Source organism: Sphaerodactylus townsendi, linkage group LG17, assembly GCF_021028975.2.
Source record: "Sphaerodactylus townsendi isolate TG3544 linkage group LG17, MPM_Stown_v2.3, whole genome shotgun sequence".
Lineage (NCBI taxonomy): Eukaryota > Metazoa > Chordata > Lepidosauria > Squamata > Sphaerodactylidae > Sphaerodactylus > Sphaerodactylus townsendi.
Window position 1 is genome coordinate 17,467,270 of NC_059441.1, and position 21,765 is coordinate 17,489,034.

Below are 21,765 nucleotides of genomic sequence, written 5' to 3' on the forward strand. Positions count from 1 at the left end.
GCCCGTTATTGAATGCATTTTCTTAATCTTATTCTAATTTCTGTGCAGTGTGTTACTGTTTACTGAATGTGAGGGAAAGAGTCTCGTCTCACTAGAGGCGGGCAAAATGCTATGAATCTGGGCCAGGTCGGCACTGCAGGTGATTTCTCATCCCTGACCCAAAGAATCCTGGGAAATGTTGTTCTGCAAAAAAATCTAAGAAACCTTTGCTGAAGTACAAGGAATTTCATAGTATTACGATTCCTAGGGCTCCCTGTTGGGAAACCATGACATGCTTATGGGGTTGAGGCAGAAGCGTATCTAGAAGGAGAAGAAGAGTTTGGATTTATATCCCCCCTTTCTCTCCTGTAGGAGACTCAAAGGGGCTTACAATCTCCTTGCCCCTTCCCCGCTCACAACAAACACCCTGTGAGGTGGGTGGGGCTGAGAGAGCTCCGAGAAGCTGTGACTAGCCCAAGGTCACCCAGCTGGCGTGTGTGGGAGTGCACAGGCTAATCTGAATTCCCCAGATAAGCCTCCACAGCTCAGGCGGCAGAGCGGGGAATCAAACCCGGTTCCTTCAGATTAGAATGCACCTGCTCTTAACCACTACGCCACTGCTCTAGGGAAAATGTAGCCCGGTGCAAAAACTGAGCCCCCCCCGGTATGGGCGGCCACCCTCCCCCACCACAATCAAACAACTTTTTTTGCACAGGTCTTGAAGTATGTGTATGAACCCGGGGGGAAGGAGGAGAGGTGTGGGGCGATTCTCCCCACACATAAATGGCCGCAGCGTGGGGACATTTGACCCCATATGTCCCCTGGCTGGTACACCCCTGGCTTGAGGAACAAACCACAGTGTGTGACCTGGATCTATCAAACTAGGCAGTGTGTCTTCATTAGTAGTCCAACCCCCTTGATCAGAAGGAAGGTCTAGTTGGTTCAGGAAGCCACTTTCCAATTTTAGCACACAGTCACCCTTCTAACTCTTAACTTTATTACATATATCCACAAAACCAGGCCCCCTTCCACAGGGGCCAATAAATCGGGCTAACCACTGTATAACACTCGTGTTGTGGGGGAACGCCACAGATCCCACTCCTAACGTGAGTCCGCTCCCCATTTCTCCCCCCACCCCCAAACCTGGGTTTTTCAAGAATTGAACTATTTGCGATTCTTTTGTTTTAAAGTGGGTTGCAGCCATGGCCAAGCAAATGGGGGCCCCAGGAACGCATTACTTGGACGCGCTTCCCTTTTTTTCCAGTCCCCGCCTCTCTGCTGCGTAGCTACGGAGGGGCACAGGGATGGCAGCATGGCTGTGAAGGTCTGTGCCTGCCAGGCTTCGTAGCTACACAGCGGAGAGAGGTGAGTGGGAAAAAAGTGCACCAGCCAACACCCTCGCTGACCACGGGACGCCCAGCCATGCAAACGGCCTGGGGCTAGGATGGGTTCATTTATCCTGCCTGCAACCTGCTTTACATTTGCTGGGCGGAAAGGGCCCCAGAGTGCCAAGCTGGTAGGAAATGCTATGTGACCACATAATTAGCCAAGTGTAGTGGCTGGAGAGGGAGAGGACAAGCTCTCGAGAGAATAGATCTGCAAATAAAACTGTGGAGCTCAACTGAGCAGGGCTGGTTGGCCTCTGAAATATGCCCTCGACATTCCAGCTGAGGACAGCTGTTGCTCCTGCCCTGATATGCTCCTGCAAGTAGCCATGAGAATACAAAAGCCTGCTATTTCAGCCCAACACAGTTCAGTTCGTCTCATCCCGAAGAATCTCCAGCTGTTGGAGGACTGATGGACTCTTTGTGCCCCTCGAAACAGCTTGGGAAGTTTGCATGACCCAGAGATTCCAAAATAAAAACACCGCTTACTTTTGACTACGCATTTTGACACGGCCGATGCTGCACAGGAGACTTGAAGTGGTCTGACTTGGGCGTTTCCTTTCTCGCACCCAAGTAAAAAGGCCTGTAAGAATCAATGCCAACTATGCCATCCAGCCAACAACAATGAAAGAAGTGCACGAACGCCAGACTGGTCAATGGTGATTACCCAGGGTAGCTCCGATCCGATATAAAACACCTTCACATTTTCACAGGATGCCGCTGCAAACGGAAGGCGGCATCACACAGAATCACATCCAGGATAGCCAAGCAAGGTTTGGATTTTGAAAAAGGCCTTTTCAGTGGCCTTTTCTTCACCTGAAAACAGCACAGTCCTTTTGTTTACAGGACATGGCGCCTGGGAGGGGCCTGGCTTCACAAGACGGCCCACTCTGAGGGGTTGCCTGACTCTGCCAATTAATTCCACCAGCTCCTTTAAAATTTTTCCATTGCCTAAATCCGAAGGGTCCGGCTCTGGCGCTCCAACTCTGGAGGTGTCCAACTCTGGCGTTTCTGGCCACGCCAGCAGGGGCTGATGGGAATTTCAGTCCATGAACATCTGAAGCGCCAAAGTTGGACACCCCCGGATGATCCATCTCAGTTTAAGATGGATTCAATCTGCCTCTGGGCTGGATTCATAAGGCTAGAGCACAGGTGTCAAACTCGCGGCCCTCCAGATGTTATGGACTACATTTCCCATCATCCCCTGCTAGCATCATGCTGGCAGGGGATTATGGGAACTGTAGTCCATTACATCTGGAGGGCTGCGAGTTTGACACCTATGGGCTAGAGTATGGCAATTCATAAGGTTGCCAACCCCCAGGTGGTGACTGGAGACCTCCTGGGATTACAACTGTATCTCTAGATGACAGAGATCAGTTTCCTTGAGAGAATGGCTGCTTTGGAAGGTGGACACTGTGGGTCCCTTCCCTCCCCAAACACAGCTGCCCCAGGCTCCATCCCAAAAACCTCTGGTATTTCCCAAGCTGCAGCAGGCAACCTTCATAGGTTGTTGGGATAATTAGCCTTGTTATTGCACTATAGTGTTATGTACTGTCTTATGTTATGATGTATTATATTTTGATGCTGTTCACCGCCCTGAGCCCTTCGGGAGAGGGCGGTGGACAAATTGAAATTCAAATCAAAAATCAAATCAAGATAGTGGTTCAGATCCCAAAAGTGTAGGAAATGTCATTTACCTTATGTACTTGAGTATAAGTTCAGCACATTTTTTGTGCTGAAAAAGCCCCCCTCGACTTATAAGCGGGTGAGGGTCCCACTTAATTCTTGTGTGGCGTTTCCCCTCTCCCATATTCACTCTCTCCTGCCTTCTTCTCTGCCTCCCCCCTTTCAGCCGCTTTCTCTGCCTCTGCTTTGCTCTCCTCTGCCTTCTCCTCTGCCTCCCCCCTTTCAGCCACTTTCTCTGCCTCTGCCTTCTTCTCGGCGGCGACCGACCCCTGGATCTTGGCGGGTGACAGCCAGTCGACCTGGGTGAGCTGGACAAGCTGCGGAATGGAGAGGTCAGTGGCAGAGACCTTGGGATTGGTGAGATGGGGGGGTCAGTGGCAGAGACCCCCAAATAGCGCCCTACCATATCTATTTTTATTTTTGAAATTTACCAGTAGCTGTTGCATTTCCTACCCTAGACTTATACTCGAGTCAATAAGTTTTCCCAGTTTTTTGTGGTAAAATTAGGTGCCTCGACTTATATTCGGGTTGACTTATACACAATTATATACAGTAGGTTATTTACCACTTCTGAGGTCAATGTGTTCAGCATGGTTGGGGGGCAGGGAGAGAGGGATACTTCTGGAATGTAATATTTGCAACCAGCATGTGAATTCTAGCATGTCTCTGTGTGCCAGAGATTCTGACAGCTTAATTAGGAGTAATAAAACATAATTTAATAACTTTCTTGTTGTTTACTTCCTTTTGGGGGGAAAAACACAAAGCTTCATTCTGCCATGAGAAAACCCAAGTGGTGGTTTTTCTTTTCTTTTCTTTTACAACTATGGTTATAAAACAGCTGATGGAAATATTCCCACTATAACGGACAAAATGACTTTTCCCCATTGAAAACAATAAATATGTCATCAATATTGAACGCGTCCCAGTGCCAAATACAATCCCATGTACCTTGCTTTAACTGAAATAACTTGTAGAATACTTCCACAATTTCCGATGGAAGTTGCAACCAGATCCTAAGCGTGTTTATTCCTCGGAGACTTGCCTCTAAATAAATATGTTTGGGACGGCCCAAACGCCCTCCAAAAACAAGGAACACAAAATGATGAAGTCGTGTTCTATCGTTCTCATCGGCGTCCATTTACCAACGGGCATTTGCGTTGTAACTTTTTATTCTCCGAATGCTGAGGATGACTTTTCTCTTTGCGAGAGCGTGAGATCACCTGCTTGTTAACTTTGCAAAGTTCAAGTGTTGGGGAAGAGGAGGGGCAGCTGTTCAGTTTTATTAACTGCTATTTTTCCTGGCTGCAAGTGGTATTCTTGGAGGGATACTTGAGATAGAGATCGTTCAGCCCGTCTTTTTCATCCTCCCCCAGCCCTCAGCAAAGCCTGCCAACGCACGCCATTGCCAAATACCCTCTCTTGTAGCTCTCTTCAGAGATAAAGCTTTAGCTCAAAGCCTCTACCCCAGGGGTCTGCAACTTGCGGCTCTCCAGATGTTCATGGACTGCAATTCTCATCAGCCCCTGCCAGGATGGCCAATGGGGCTGATGGGATTTGCAGTCCATGAACATCTGGAGAGCCGCAGGTTGCAGACCCCTGCTCTACCCTGTTCGCCAGTCTCCCTTTAGCATTTTCTTCCAGGAAAGCACTCCAACCCCTTGGTCATCGTGGTTCCTCCCTTTCTCTACTTGTTGAAGCTCTTTGTGTGTGCATCTGTGTGCACACGTGCCATCAAATTGCAGCCAACATGGCAACCTTGTAGGCAAGAGTTGTTCAGAGATGGTTTGCCGCTGCCCGTCTTCACATGGGCCGAGAGAGTTCTGAGAGTTGAGAGAGGCTCAAGGTCACCCAGCAGGCTTCATGTGGAGGAGAGGGGAAACTGAACCCAGTTCTCCAGATTAGAGTCCACTGATCTTGACCTCTACGCCACACTGGTTCCTTTGCAGCTCCGCATCAGCCATTTTTGGGAAGGTCAGAACTGAACACGTCCACTTCATAATACCGTCAACACACAGAGTAACAAACATAAACAACAGGCCTCTGTTCCATGGAGACTAAAATACAGTTTTACAGTGGGGAATTCAACAGAGGGGGGGAAGGTATCAAAAGACAAACGTGAGTGTAGGCTGTTGGCGTAAAGAATATACAGACTTCAGGCTTTTCTTTGGTGGGAGATGATTCAGCCAGTGCCCGCAGAAACGAAAGCCCTGTTTTAAGTATCACTAGGAAGGTTTACAAAACTCCTAGCCAGCGTGGTGTAGTGGTTAAGAGCAGGTGCACTCTAATCTGGAGAACCGGGTTTGATTCCCTACTCTGCCACTTGAGCTATGGAGGCTTCTCTGGGGAACCAGATTAGCTTGTGGTTAATCTCCAACACACGTCAGTTTGGTGACCTTGGGCGAGTCACAGTTCTTCGGAGCTCTCTCAGCCCCACCTACCTCACAGGGTGGTTGTTGTGAGGGGGGAAGGGAAAGGAGTTTGTAAGCCCCTTTGAGTCTGCTTACAGGAGAGAAAGGGGGGATATAAATCCAAATCTTCTCCTTCTTTTCTTGAAATCTTTGATAATATGGCCTGATTTATTGCCACACACATTTCTGAAGATGATATTTCTGCAAGAGATGCTCTCTCTAACACGATTGTAAGTCAGATGAGGGCCGTGCAGTGAGCTTGCAGGAAAACTGGAGAGTGGAAAGCGAGCCATCAGCTTGAAGGTGATGAAAACTGATGTTGTTTAAGGTCACCGCGTGTGGCTACCTCTCACCGCTTACACACCAGAGACATCAAAACTGTTAGAAAACTCGAGGCGTCAGGAGGTGCCAGATAGCCCTTGACAGCTGGAAACATATGCTGGAGGAAGTTGTAAATTAATGCCGAGAACATAAGCAACGTGTAATTTAAGAGACTGTTTTATTCTAGTTTTCAGTTTGGGAAAGAACAGCTGCTTCGCTGACTCCCCATGGTTGGTTATTTGATGCTTGAGGAAAGCGATGTTGGTACCCACGTGACACAAAAGGTTCATAACTTTGGTGGTCTCTCCCCTGTATATACCAGGGCATGTCTTGGTTAGTATTAAAAGGATCGTATTTTCATTGACCTCTGTGAAGTTGTGTTGATTTTCAACCGGTCGGGATCATTAAAAGAGTTCCAACAAGTGCTGAAGTACGTCTCAAGAACACCCCAGCGTTTTTTATACTTCTGAAGAGTTGCATTTCTTGGATGAGACGCTCAGTTGGATGGATGTTCAGATGTTCTTTGGTGGTTACAACCTCTTTCTGGATTCCTCGGGGCTATACCCTGCAGTTATTCTTCACCTCTGCTTCCCGAAGTAGCTTTATTTGATTGCGCTCTCCAAAAATTATGTATTTTCCTTCTCCAAAACAACTATTGCAATAACTTCTTCCAGACTAAAGGTTTCTTCTCATCCTTCAAATTTCCTTACACTCTGCTGTCTTTCAGTGTTGTCTTTGAATTGGATATGGCCCCTATTGATCTCCTGGCTGATCTAGGATGTGGCTCCTATTGATCTCCTATACCCACCCATCTTCCCCCTTTGTCCTTATTTTTTGTTCTCTCACTTCTGTTACCAAGCACCTGTGTGTCGGTCTCCCTTCTACTGCCGCCGCCGCCCCCCCCCCCCTCTTGCTGCCTGAAACACCCTTTTTTCTAAGCAGCTTCTTTCACCTTGCCTCCATCACAGATCCCTTTTCTCACTTGCCTCTTCGGCGAAACATTTGACGAAACCAATGTGGGCTTCGTGATTTTTCCCCTTCTCGGCACTCATTCATCCTTTTGGGCCCTCCCATTCATCTAGTCTGCTGAATGTAACTCATAGGCCACGTGGAACAAAATCTGATCCACAGGGCGTGGAAGAGTGCTTGCTAAAGAAGTATCAAACAGCCCGAAGTTCAAAATTTTTGGTGCCTGTCACGTGCATTTAGCTCAACTTTTACCATCTTTGTCCGTACTGACAACATGTGAGAATCATAGAAGTTCTGCGGTGAAAATCAGTGCGGTAGTGACACCCTGAAAATGGTACGGGGTTGAAGAGGTGAACAACAGAGCTAGCCTAGCACAGTAGATAAGAGGCCCAGCAGTGAAGTAGGATGCCCTTTGCTCAGGTTTGAAAGCAGTCTTCCCAACATCTGAACTGGGAGTGGGCAGAACAGGTTAATGCAGATATTATGTGCTTTTGATAGACTTAATTGAAAGGGCCAGGGCTCAATGCTAGGCGTATACACGTATGCTGTCATGGAAGCGTGCCATGCTTCTTGTGACTCTCCGCAGCTTGCCTTTTGCTGACATGACACTGAGCATCTCCTGTTGAGTACTGTATCAATCGAAGTGGTCCAAACCCGTCATTCACAAAATCAAGTCAACAGGAGTCCTCTTGGATTCCCTCCACATCTCTGAAGAATCCCACGACAGTAGGTTGCTGGTGCAAAGGATTCTGGACACTGAAAGGCAAACTTTGTACTCTCATGCATGCAGGGTTTGCTTACTGCTGAATCTTGGACTAATCCCCATTCATGAAACTCTCCCTTCCTATTTTCCTCACCTCACTTCCCATCAGCTCCAATGATCTTTTACGCTGGCTCGCCTTAATATCGTCCCTACAGCCACCCTGCGGGGGAGGTATCTACGCACACATCATAGCAAAGATTCTGCCTTTGTCCCCTGAGACAACCGGAAAGCACAGAGCACGTGCTGATCCACTGGGAGTTTTATGTACCCCTGCGGGGAACATTTATAAGACCTCTGCTTAAAGCAGGAGTGTCAAGCTCGCGGCCCTCCAGATGTTCATGAACTACAATTCCCATCAGTCCTTCATAACATGAGGATTGGCTATACTGGCAAGGGCTGATGGGAATTGTAGTTCATGAACAACTGGAGGGTCGTGAGCTTGACACCTATGGCTTAAGGGGATTACCTTGTTTACTGGCAATGAAATAGCATGTCACCTCCTAGGTGACCAGCACTCACAAAGAATGGTGGAAGTAGCCGAGTGTCTCTCAATCACTGTCAGCAAACATGAGTCAAAGTGCAATACTCTGGAACTTTTAATGTTCAATGCCAATAAAGGTGGTGGTTTTTGTGCTTTAAACAATTGCTAGAAATCACTGAAAGCACACACACATACATACACGCACACACACTGAATGTGCTGAAGCATCCCTCAAGCAAAAAAAGAAAAAAGATAAACCCACAACCCTGCAAGCACCTCTAGGTCCAAGTTGCATCAAATGTCCCCTATAATTGGGATTTACTCTGTGTCTGTGCCTGAAATAAGAGACACGTTTCAGCCTCAAATTGTTCATGGGCTTGGGTGCGTACTGTCATCCTAGAAGTGAGATTCTACTGCAACTGAAGTCAGTAACAGCGATAGAAATACAGAGTCGTAACAATTGCATTGATTCAGCCATTCTTCCAGCAGAAAAGTCGCATCTGCACGCTGCATTTTTCTCTTCCGCCGAAGGGCTCTGTATTGAGGGCTCCATCTCTGTGACACCTTCACAAAAGAAGACGAAAAATTTTATTGCCTCAGCCTTCAGACGTCTCGTTGCTTCTTTCTGTCTGTCTGCCAAAAGCTTCAGAGAATAACTTTATATGGCTGACTAATAACATAGCAAAGTCCGGCCACCCTCTTATGTCTTTGTTTTATGGGCTTTTTAAGGTTTTACTTTTTTTTCTTGAGAGCAGATTCTCTTGCAAGCGACATCTGGGTGTCTTTGCTGAAAAGAATCTTACAGTAACGCATATATTGGATTTTGCAGTCTACAGATATCTTCTGAATGCGCTACAGGAGGGCACAATAACGAGAAGAATATTTTGCTTTTTGAAATCTTTTCCAATAACATTTAACCCCATTAGCTATAGTGGAAACCATCCATTTGAAAACATATATAAAGAATAGTGGATCCTTTGTACTTTATCCAAATGAGCAAGATTCAGCATCTAGTCAAGGAGAGATGCTCTCTGAGCAGGAACAACTTAGATCTGTCTTCTTTCATTCAGCATTGTTGTTCTGTTTAATTTAGCTAAATTCAATTCAAATCTAGGGTACCTACATGTTCCAACAGGCCCAATTTGAGCCAGCGTGGTGTAGTGGTTGAGAGCAGGTGCACTCTAATCTGGAGAACAGGGTTTGATTTCCCGCTCTGCCTCTTGAGCTGTTATTTGGTGAACCAGATTCACTTGTGCACTCCAACGCAAGCCAGCTGGGTGACCTTGGGTTAGTCACAATTCTTCGAAACTCTCTCAGCCCCACCCACCTCACAGGGTGTTTGTTGTGGGGGTCAGGAAGGGAAAGGCAAGGAGATTGTAAGCCCCTTTGAGTCTTCTTACAGGAGAGAAAGGGAGGGCTATAAATCCAAACTCTTCTTCCTCTTCTTTTTGAGGGGAGCGCGCCTGGTGAAGAAATCTCCAGGTTCTTTTTCTGGAAAGACTCTTTGCATTAATAAATGATAACTCCTTTCTTTCAGGTATTTTTGACCACTATAAGTTGCTGAGCAATTTGTAAAACAGCTCACCATGAAACTGTGATTACTAAACAAATACACCCCTGCCTTGCTTTTCTTAAACTGTTGCCTGACTGCATATCTAAGAGGAACATCTTTAAAAACTCTTGGAAAAAATGCCAGTGCTGTTGTTGACGCCTGGCTGTTTTCCTCACTGTTAAAAAAAAAGAGGAAGAGAGCATGAACATATTTAGCAAAGGCAGACTGGGATGGAATGAAATTAAGATACATAATGCAGAAAGACCATAAGAATCTAACATCACAATAGACAGTATTGAGCAGCAAATCTTCCTTGAGGGAGTAACAGAGACCAAGTAGATATTTGGCTAGCAGAAATACAGCTAGCGCAAGGCTTCGTGGACTGGATCCAGCCTAATGTCACGCAATCGCAATCTCGCGCAATTCTCCTCCTTCCTGTCCCACAATATTTTTGTACAGGTAGATTCCATGAGCCCCAGCACAGTTTTTTTGGGGTGGTCAAAGAAGACCCTTCCTTTGCCACCACTAGAAAAGTTGTTTGGCTCCAATACTTTGGTATCAAGGAGGAAAGAGATACAGCTTGGTGTAGTGGTTAGGAGCAGGTGAATTCTAATCTGGAGAACCGGGTTTGATTTCCCCACTCATCCACCTGAGTGGCAGAGGCTTATGTGGTGAAACAGATGTGTTTCTACACTGCTACATTCCTGCTGGGTGACTATGGACTAGTCACAGTTCTTTAGCACTTTCTCAGCCCCACCTACCTCCCAAGGTGTCCATTGTGGGGAGAGGAAGGGAAAGGAGTTTGTAAGCCACCTTGAGTCTCCTTACAGGAGAGAAAGGTGGGGTATAAATCCAAACTCTTCTTCTCCCTCTTCTACATGTCCAAATCTCCACAATCAGTACTATTTTTTAAAAAAACTGTCTGAGTCAACATCTGCCTAGACTAACAGGCTTCAAGAAAGCTTTCTTCAGCATAATACTGTAGCACCTATGTTCTAGAGGCCTTCTCCATTCCTTGATTATCATTCAGTGGCAGCACACGCCCACAACTGGGTTACAGTCCATGGAAGCTTGTAATAGAGCACATTACTACGGATGCTCAAATTAATCTATGCATGTGGTAAACTAATGGACTCTTAGATCATATTGCTCAGGAAGTAGTAATATGAATCATTGAGTTGGAAGAGACCCCCAGGGCCATCAAGTCCAACCCCCTGCAATGCAGGAACACATTAAGACAGTGATGGCAAAACCTTTTCAAGACTGAGTGCCCAAACTGCAACCCAAAACCCACTTATTTTTCACAAAGTGCCAACACAGCAATTTAACCTGAATACTGAGGTTTTAGTTTAGAAAAAAGGGTTGGCTCCAAGGTACGTGTTACTTGGGAGTAAGCTTGGTGGTAGTCGGTGGCTTTGCTTTGAAGCAACCGTGCAACGCTTCAAATGGGTGAATCATGACCCAAGGAGGGTTTACTCAGAAGCAAGCCCCATTGTCAGCAACTGAGCTTACTCCCAGCTAAAGGATCGCACTTGAGTTCTTCCTATGAAAATCAGTGGGGCTTAACAGTGCTTAACAGGGTTACCTACACTGCTTCCCCAAAACTAGGTCTTAGGTTTAATGCTAACCATCTCCCTGAAATAATTACACTATTATCACACTGGGGGCCTGGCGGGGGAAGGGGTGTGGGGGAGAGGGAAAACTTTCTTTCTGAAACCCAATAAACCCCCACCACAAAATAGCCAAGTCCTTCCTGCTCGCTGTGGTGCGCATATGTCATGCCCAACAGCTCAGGCCGGCCTAGATGTCTGTGGGGCAATTTCCCGTGCCCCTCCACATGACGAACTCTCTGCATGCATGCCCACAGAAAGGGTTCTGAGTGCCACCTCTGGCACCCGTGCCATAGGTTCACCACCACTGCATTAAGATGAATATATTCAGTAATATGAATAAATAAATATTCAGTAATATAAATTCAGTAATATAAATAAATAAATATGAATAAAAGTTCAGCGACAAAAACATTTTCCACCTAAGTTAATCAAAGCATTGAGGACATCATATGGTAACTTCATCGAAATCCACCAGACCTCATTCCTACTGAATAATGGCACTGACCTCCCTTGATGGATGTCTCTGTTTCAAAATTCCCAAACAAGCAAACAGCACCAACTGCATTTAAGCCCGGCCATGTAAACTGTGAGTAGAGGTTCGACTTGGCCTTGCATCATCTTTAAAGGTTATCCAAACTCAAACAGCAAGCACTCCCAACATTCATTAATTGGAAACACAAGTTCGCCGCAGCCCATCCAAGTCTTCGCCCCTCTTTCCCAACTTCAGAACTCACACTACAATGCAGAGCAAGAGCCTAGCTTTTGATCTGGGTGTCCATGGACTCTATGTTCTCTACAAAACCCCTGTCTGTTTCAGTGCCAGTTTCGAGATTCAGAAAGCCTGATGTGCTTTCTGTTTCCTTCAATACCTGAAGAGATGAAGAGATTGTATGCTTTCAAGCCCCAGCGTAGGGGTGGCCAACCTATGGTGCTCCAGATGTTCATGGACTACAATTCCTATCAGCCCCTGCCAGCATGGCCAAGGGGCTGATGGGAATTGTAGTCCATAAACATCTGGAACACCAAAGTTGGCCACCCCGACAGCAGATGGCAACCTATTCAAACCCTAATGATCGATTTCTTTCTGATTATTCCCTCTCCCTTGCATGCAAGATGACAAATTCTCCAGAAAAGATACCATTGAACTTGTTCAAAAACTTACAGCCTCGCTTTCAAAATGTTGTTTATTCAAGTTCTGCTTACTTCTAAGGTTCATCTGCTGAGCAGATAAGGAGGCCTAATCCTAAAAGTGGTTATAAATAGCCATTTGCTATGGTTAAACTGTCCGTAGCCAACTAGTACTGGGATTAACGTCTGAATGCTCCTCTCAATGAAAGCGGAAGAACAGTTCTGGCTAAGTTCCTCTCTAATAGGAAGGGTCTCCCATGTGCTTTTTTCATGGGGAAACATTCTGTCACTGCCTTACCTGATATAGGTCAAAAACAGTTTCACCTCTGCCATTTACTATTTGCAAGAAACAGAGGAAAGGAGCAGTTTAAAAACTCTCCTTGTGGCCACTACCACTATTTGGAAAGTGAGTGGTAGTGCCATTGGTGTTAAAAAAAAACCCTGATGCCATGGTGTTCTTTGACAAGCACAAGTAATGCTTATGTACTGACATGCTTTGTGTTACCACGCTGCCTCAGCAAGTTAGCAAGCTATAGGGAATGTCGGTAGCGACCTTGGACTTCCTTGATGGTTTCCCATCCAAATACCAACTAGGGCAGCCCCTGATTAGTTTCCAAGTTCTGATCAAACTGGTCTAACCTGGGTCAACCTGGGCGGAGCAAACACTGAAGGGTTGAATAAAATCTCATATAGCAGGATCCTTGTGCGATGCGCCAGACAAGATTTGAGAACCATCACACTACTGCATATGTCCGTTGAGAGAACAGGCTCCAGCACTCAGTCCTCTGCTTCTGAGTCACAGACATTCTGGGCCAGGAGGCCAATGGCCCCACCCCTCTTATTAGGCAAGATATCGGTGGGCCAGTCTGGTATGTGTCTAGCCCCACTGAAACAGAAAGGATCGTGTAAATAAAAGCTAATCTTCCTTGTACTTTTTGTTTCTTGTATAATGTTTAACTTGCTAAAGTGGATGGATGGGCTCTAGCCAACAGTTGCCTTCTTGGAAAGAAAGGGAGAAAACACACTGGAGTGATTGGGAGATGATAACGCAAAGTCTTCAGTAAAGCTTATAGTGACCTAGCTCTTGCATAAAGTAGAATGTTGCCGGCCACATTTGGAGTTACACACATAGGCAACCCAACTGAATTGCTTGGGATCGGTTGTTGACTTCATGGAGTTACATGTTTTTACCGGGGGGGGGGGGGGGTGCAGGGGGGGGGGAACCGACCCCCCCATCTCAATAGAAATGCTATTCAAGCATATAAAAGTGAATTGTTATCTATCTTTGTCATGCAAATTACTTGCTAATTGCCAGAGAATATCACCTGATGCTACACCAGTAGTAGCTGGCAATGCCTGCCTGTCTGCCTGCCTGCCTAGCTCCACAACCAGCTCCATCTGGGGAAGGCTAGAAAATGGACTGGCTAACTCACTAATGGTTTTTGCAATGTGAACACGTCATTCAAGGTCGTTAGCAAACAGGATAAACACCTAGTTGAAGATGGCTAGCGAACAGTTAATGCAACCATTGTGTACTACGAGATGGTGGACTGACCAAGCTAGATTGAGTCTGACCTAATCTGAAATAAAACCATCCCTTTGGTTCTCCTGCTTTGAACACCAGATAAACCGCGAAAGAAAGAGCAACAAATGAGTGTGACACAGCCCATGGGACTTACTGAGGTTGGATGGACACACTGGGGTCGCGTGCCTTAGGAGTTGGCCAGCTTCTATTATTTAAACACCAAAAGTTGACAGTGGCCCCTTCCGCACATGCAGAATAATGTACTTTCAATCCACTTTCAATGCACTTTGAAGCTGGATTTTACTGTGCGGAATAGCAAAATCCACTTGCAAACAATTGTGACAGTGGATTGAAAGTGCATTATTCTGCCTGTGCAAGGAAGCAGACTGGATAACTGGCTGTCCCTGGAACTCTTTTCTATTCAGGGAATTGTTTAAGTATATGTAGCCACACTCAATAGACTGATACTGCCATGAACAATTTAAAATGAACAGCAGTGGAATGCACTACCTCGGAGCATGGTGGAGTCTCCTTCTTTGGAGGTTTTGAAAGAGAGACTCGATGGCCATCTGTCAGGAGTCTTTGATTGTGTGTTCCTGCATGGCAGGGGGTGGACTTAATGGCTCTCGGGGTCTCTTCCAACTCTATGATTCTATGAACTAATTCGTATATTGAAAAAAGTTCTAAAACAGCGCAGAGGGATTCAAACGCAAACCGAGCTGCATGCGTCAGGAGAAGCTTTCCATGTGAACAACAAAGATATCACATTAGGGCCATAATAATTTGTGAGAAACTTCATGTACGATCTCAAAAGATATTTGCACATAACACCGTTTTGCTATCCTTAGATTTACATTAAGATAACGAAATTGAGGCCACATGGGCAGGCGCATTTTTAACCATAATCACAAATTAAAACCATCTTGAAAAATAAAATCAGTCATCGTCAACAATTAGGGATGTTTTACCAGAGCTTTTGCTGAACCCAGTTCTTATGATCTAAAGCTGCATTTTAAAATGAACCTTTAAAATTTCAGCATTTATCTGAATGGCACCTCAGAGATAATCTACAGTCAGGGTCTATCAAAAAGCACCAAAGGTTCTCCAAATAAATATATATGGGATTTTTTTTCTTTGAAACAAGCCCTCTCCCCATTCAACTAAGGCTTAGCCATACTATTTTCAACAACAATTTGCAGTAGTATTTGAAAGACTCCAACACCATCTTCTTTGGGAGCAGGGAACTAGATTAATAACCATAATGTTTTGGTAAATATCCTAGAACAGTTCTGAACTGACATCGATAGACTTTAAAGGGTGTAATCTTGCTTAGAAGTGTACCAAACATTAGGATCATTGGCAAATTTCAGATTATTCTTGAAGACAACCAAACTAGTCATCAAATTTCATTCTTGCTCCCATCCATTATCCTTAAAAGGAGACATTTATTAAGGCAGATTAGTAAATAAGCAAAATATGTTTTGTGATGCAATCATTTCCAATGTTTACTAGGACATCTCAACCAATGACGTAAGCCTCCCATCACTGTATTAATTTGCACATCAATGCTGACATTTTCCAGGACATTCCTTAGAGCTATTCTAGGCCTGTAAAGAAATGAATTGCTTTACAGGCACACATTATGATTTCTGAAATATCATGGTTGACATGATAATTTGTTTAAGAGATTAAAACCTGAAAAACTCATTCAATTGAAGATAGTTTCAGGTTGGTAGCTGGGTCAGTCTGCAGAAGTAGAACAAAATCTGAGTCCACTAGCACCTGAAGGACCAACAACTTTTTCCAGAGTGTAAGCTTTCAAAAGTCCAAGATCACTAGGACCAGGAGTAATGGGTTCAAGGTGAAGGAAAAGCATCAGAAAAAACTTCCTGACTGTCAGGGTTGTTCAATAGTGGAATGCACTACCTCGGAGTGTGGTGGAGTCTCCTTATTTGGAGGTTTTTAAAGAGAGGCTGGATGGCCATCTGTCAGGAGTGCTTTGATTGTGCGCTCCTCCATTGGAGGGGGTTGGACTTGATGGCCCTTGGGGTCTCTTCCAACTCTATGATTCTATGACTCCCTTGCTAGATCAGGGAGCATCCTACATCAACTCTGGAGGAAAAAATATAATTGCTGCCAAAAACTGTACGGGTTAAACACATCTGTTGGGTGTCTCTGCGTGTGTGTGTGTGGAGTTCCACGAGTAAATTTCATTTGTTTCTGAGATACAGCTATATCTTATTTTCAGTGTTTATCAGCTTTCAAAGTCCATAAAGGTCAGACAGATACTTTATCTTCTAGTAATCGCTGTGTCTGTTTTTCATCATTTGCAAGTTTAAAGGTTCACTGTGCTCTTGGCACTAACGTTAAAATCCATGCACATTCATTCCAGAGGGAACAAACAGTTTTTTTAAAAAACCATGCAAATCTCTTCAGAGCATAATAAAAAACTGGAATATTTATAAATATGCCTCTGAACGCTAGTGTGAAAAGTTTGTGCGCCTCCCCAAAGGGGAGGTCTAGAAATCGAATGAATGAATGAGATGTACATAATTTAGGTATGCTAAAGGGACAAACTGCTGGGAAGTTCCCCTCTGAAAGCAACCCTTCGATATTTTCAATTCATAACGTACGAATATCACACAGTTCCACCCTCCAAACAGGAAGGTCGGAGCTGTACTTTCATGTGCATTCTTAGTGTTGGCTCTTATCTCATAGAATGGCCTGAGTGAAGAGCTCAGAAAGGATCCCACGTTCTGCAGAAGGCACAAAACTGCTGCTTTCAAGAGGGTGCTTTTACTGAAACGAGACCTTTAGCACAGAGGTGGGATCCAGCAGGTTTTCACAGGTTCCCAAGAGTAGGTTACTAATTATGTGTGTGTGCCGAGAGGGGGTTACTAATTGGCGATTTTGCCACGTGATTTTTGCCTTAGTTACGCCCCTCCTCTCAGCAGTAGCGCGCAGAACTTGAAGCAGTCTAGCAGGAGGTGCACCGGCGTGCGTGGCAGCCTGTGCCTGCGTGCATTCATTTCCAGCCCAAGGACTGGCGCAGCGGCGCATCCTTGCCACAGCCCCACCCAGGAATGCCCTGCTCTGGAGTGCCTGGCCACGCCCCTTGAATGCCCCGCCCAGCCCCATTGGCGCTATGCCACAGTTTGAATCCCACCACCATGGAAACCTGTTACTAAAATTTTTGGATCCCACCACTGCTTTAGCATAACAAGCAGCCCAGGAAGCACTTTTATAATGGAGGATTGCATTCCATTGCAATAATTATTGCAGATATCACCAGCTTTTATGCATTATCTTTCCCTTACAATCCTCTTTTGGTATTGTTTATAGTAAAACCTACACTAGTTTATTGTTCACCTTGTTTTCTAATTCTATAATCCTAGTCCTACTGCATTGCTCACTGGTTATCTTTTTTTTATCATCTAAGTTATTTGTAGTCTGCCTTTCTCTCTAAATCTATAAAGTAAATAAAATAAAATATCTTCCAGGGCTCAGATTTTGCCCATTTCTTAACATCAAGGAACGAGTCATGACTGAAGTTATGTCAAAAGGCTTTAAAAGAAACCCGTGCTCATCGTTAGAAAAAAAAAATCTATAGCATTTTTATAGCGAATAACCTTGTGGTGTTTCATCAGAAGCAGAACAGAGACATGACAGATCTCACTGTTGTTCTCTGCAGGTATTCTCGAAATAAGAACGGTGGCAATTGGAATCGTGGCAATCAAAGGAGTGGCAAGCGAATACTTTCTAGCCATGAACAAGTCGGGGAAACTCTACGGAAAGGTACTAGCACAATTAACTGTCTAGCTTGAGTTTAGTGGACTAACGTATGTATTTGCCTTGAAAAACAGTTCTGTCACTCAATGCTTTCCCACCAGTACGATGCATCCACAGATATCTAGTCAAGTACTGTTCCTCCCTGCTCCTTCCCACAACATTTCCACAAGTAGTCACGGCATTTTTCTTTTGGACCTTGGGCCAAAAATGGGACCCACCCTTGAGTTATGGTTCCTGCATCTAGGTTGCTGTTGAGTGCAGTGTTCACCACATTCCTGACCCATTCCATCTATGTGTACAGCGCAGCTAAATGCAGAACCCTGTTTCAGCAGATCAGGGGCGTCTTAATGCATGGGAACACTGGGCAGTTGCCCCGGGGGGGGGGGGGTCCCCATGAGGATAGGGGTCCAATGTTACTTTATGTATGTTGTGACTTGCTGTCAATAAACAAACAAATACCAAACTATTTATTGGAAAATACATAGTATGTGTTTTACTAAAGATAATGAACAATATTAATGGTAATTTTTACGCTAACAAGTGGGCATTGGCATTTGGCACAGTGTTTATCAATTTATCCAATTTAGTAGCACAGTCACTTCTGCAACCACATGACTATGTACATGCACATAACTCACACACTGCTTTATCTAGGGGCCTATAATGCTGTTAAGACGGCCCTGCAGCAGATGACATTTTATGCAAACAACCAAAAGCCTCTGATGCAGAATCCTCCAAAAAGATTTTGGCCTTGCTTACACAATGTAACATGAGATGGGAAATCTACAAATGTACTACACTAGATGAGAATTTGATTCTAATGAAACTCGTTCCCCTTTAAAGGGCACAAAAAAACCCTACGAACGACAGTTAACTGTTAGATAGAGGTCGTTTCCCCACTTACCATGACCACCCTTTGATGCACGCGTCATTTCTGGCGCGCTCCCGGGCTTCCCCACCGTTTTGAGGAGCACCGTTTTGTGGAGCACCAGGAATGACGCGCGCTGAGGGGGCACGAGAGCGACAGCGTCGGGGCAGCTGCGTTGTCGCCGCCCCTGTAGTGGGGAGTGCCGGGGGCCCCCGCGCTACTTGGCAACAGAAGAGCGCACCAGATGGTAAGTGGGAAAACGACCTAAGAAACACAGCTCCAAATGCAATTTCCACAGCAGATGCTTTTGTTCTACAAGACACAATTTCCCCCAGCAACCATCTCAGTCCCGTCTCATTGCTCTTTTCTTTTCTCTTTTCAACAGAAAGTGTGCAATGAGGACTGCAACTTCATAGAGCTGATTGAAGAAAACCATTACAACACATACGCGTCAGCAAACTGGACGCACAGAGGGAAGCAGATGTATATTGCCTTGAAACAGAACGGTGCCCCTAAGAGAGGCCAAAGAACAAGCAAGGAAGACGGAGCTTCCCATTTCCTCCCGCGTGCGGTATCCTAATTACATCTTGCCGACGGAGAACCATTTCCAGCCCAATTTTTTTTTTCATTTTAAAAAGGGGGACGTTTTGAAAGTGCAAGAAGGAGAAGCTGGAATACTACTGAAACACTGAACAAGCTGGACTTGCGCGTTTATGTTTATTTTTTAAGACTGCCTTTAAGAAAAAGAAAATTGAAAAATATACACAAAATCAGATTTTAGTAACTAAAAGTTGTAAAAAGTTGTAAAAAGTTGTACAATCCTTAACGTTTAGTATAAGAGTAGCATCGCGAATCCTTAAGTTAAAATTTACTCTTTAATGAAGCGTCTAAGTCGTGACTTGATTATCTGACGGTATTTTTTTATTTAAAATAAACCTATCTGCTTCATTAAACTTGGCTGCTATAATAATAAATAATAATGATAAATATTAATAATAATAATAATAATAAAGCAGATGAAAAAATGTTTGTGTAAAATACGTCGGACTTGAAGGCTGCTGGGATGGTGATGCAAATCTTCGTTAGTACTCGTTGGAGAACTGAGCAGTAGTATTATGGACTCCGCAGTGCTAAAAAGAGAACACTGGTCACTGTGGTATTCAGACAATAAAGCTAGTTTGGAAGATAGAGGCTGCACCATTGCAAGACATTCACATGTATTTGTCGAAATGCCGAACGCTGCTCTGAACGCTGTTGCAAAATAGTGTATATAAAATAATATTAATAAGGGAAATGTACTTTCATCTCACTTTCCTCAAAATATCCTTTTATATAATGACAAATTCAGACAACATCATACAGGTTTTTTTTATTAAAAAAAATGTAACATAACCTATCTTTTTATATAATTCCTGTTAGGGCGTATGGCTTCTGATATTTCTCCCACCGTTATTCATGCTTTTCTCTGTTACAGCATTAAACTTTATTTTAAGTTATAGATGAACGTTATTGTTTTTTAAAATTATTTTAAGTTGATGTTATTTATAAAAGAAAATCCTTATTAAGCTGCATTTGTTTCATATGCTTTTGATTCGGAAGGAACAACAACACAGTCTGGCTCAGAGGCTGCCTCCCCCCCACCTTTTATGACCAGACATGAAGTCTAGTACACAACACGCTTGCCAACGTGTCCTGGATGGCAGACAAAAACGACAGCCCACAGCCATTCGCGCCATGGAAGTCTCGCCGATGGAGCAGCCCACAAATGCAAAATACCTAGTGCCGTTTTCTCCTTTCCAGTTCGGGTTGCTGGCATTCCCAGATTTGCAGCATAAATTGCATTGTGATTGGGCGGAACTGGCCTAGGACGGCGACGTTGATCCCAATTAATCCACATTATGTGCTCTTGGCTCAGCGCAGCTTGAGGGCATGAACCCCTGGAGAAAGAAATAGAAGAGTTTGGATTTATACCCCCCTTTCTCTCCTGTAAGGAGACTCAAGGGGGCTTACAATCTCCTTTCCCTTCCCCCCCAAAAAACAAACACCCTGTGCGGTGGGTGAAGCTGAGAGCACTCTGGAAAACTGACTAGCCCAAAGTCACCCAGCTGGCATGTGTTGGAGTGCCCAAGCTAATTTGGTTCAACAGATAAGCCTTCACAGGTCAAGCAGCAGAGTGGTGAATCCAACCCGGTTCTACAGATGAGAGTGTACCTGCTCTTAACCACTACGCCATGCTGGCTCTCTGCGTGTATATATCCAGTCAAGTGAGAAGACAAACAAGGAAAAAGGCATTGCAAAGTGCAATTCCTCCTCTAGGGGGTGCTGCTCAAGTGGGAGCCCTGACTGGAAGACTTGCCATCATGTCCATCAGCTGTTTTGGGGAGGGCAAGAGGCCCGATTCGGTTCTCCTGCAACGTCCCTGCCGAAGGGCAGATGGGTGTCACGGCAACTTTACTAATTGAGTTCCATGTGCACAGCTTTGGGAGCTTCAGAGGCACAGTGTGGTGTTCTAGGCACAGGTACAAGATGACATCGAGGCCATTTCAACATGGAGTATCTGTCCCAGGTTCAGTGTTGTAGGGAAGAGGATTTTTCCTCCTTCCCCACAGCATTGTGGCCATTCACTCACCTCCCATGTTTCCCTCAAACTTTCTTCAAACTTTCTCATGCCTGCTATACTGCAACGTTTTGGGAAAGGCTGGAGTAAAGCCCGGATGGCTGCCGTGTAAGAAAGTTTGGATTTTCCCGTCCAGTGACAGCCATTTTGCCTGTCAAAGGGGCAGCCATTTCTTTGCCTGCCACCAGCCACCTGGGGGTAGGGGATCAGCAATTGAATATTGTTATATTGATACAACACTGTAGCTATCAGGTTCTTTGAATTCCTAAAGTCTCTAACCTCTTTCATTGCAGAGATATAAGAGAAAAGGCACAGCTCTGCCACAAAATGGTTAGAGACTTAAAAACTGAAAGCTGGGAATTGACAGAACCTGATATACAGATCATGATAACATTATGCTGATAAAACAATGTGCAATTTCCTTTTTAAAAAAAAAAAAAAAAGATCAAACCGCCGTTGCCCAGGGTGGAGGGGGGGATGCTTCCTGCCGAGTGGCTGCAGCAGAGAAACTAAAGAGGAAACTGCCCGTGTGGAAGCCCCCTCACTGCTGCACTGAACCAGCAACAGGGAAACCACACAAACGTGTCACCATGCAGAAACCACCCCCAGTGTCTTGCCGCATTGTGCTCTGATCACATTTGGATTCCATTCAACTCTCACCTTTTAAGAAATATGCAGAAG

General features: G+C 44.9%; 2 protein-coding genes across 4 annotated transcripts in view; one reads left to right on the plus strand and one right to left on the minus strand.

Annotated features, from left to right (window-relative positions):
- The window catches only part of FGF7 (fibroblast growth factor 7), a 39,416-nt gene extending 19,451 nt beyond the window's left edge, over positions 1-19,965 (plus strand). For all 3 annotated transcript variants that reach the window (XM_048481804.1, XM_048481806.1, XM_048481807.1), the window contains exons 3-4: positions 17,502-17,605; positions 18,853-19,965. In XM_048481804.1, the coding sequence (XP_048337761.1) occupies positions 17,502-17,605; positions 18,853-19,047 (299 nt within the window). In that variant the 3' untranslated portion in view covers positions 19,048-19,965. The remainder of the gene's footprint in view (positions 1-17,501; positions 17,606-18,852) is intronic.
- FAM227B (family with sequence similarity 227 member B) overlaps positions 1-21,765 on the minus strand; it is a 91,300-nt gene that overhangs the window by 49,673 nt on the left and 19,862 nt on the right. The window lies entirely within an intron of this gene.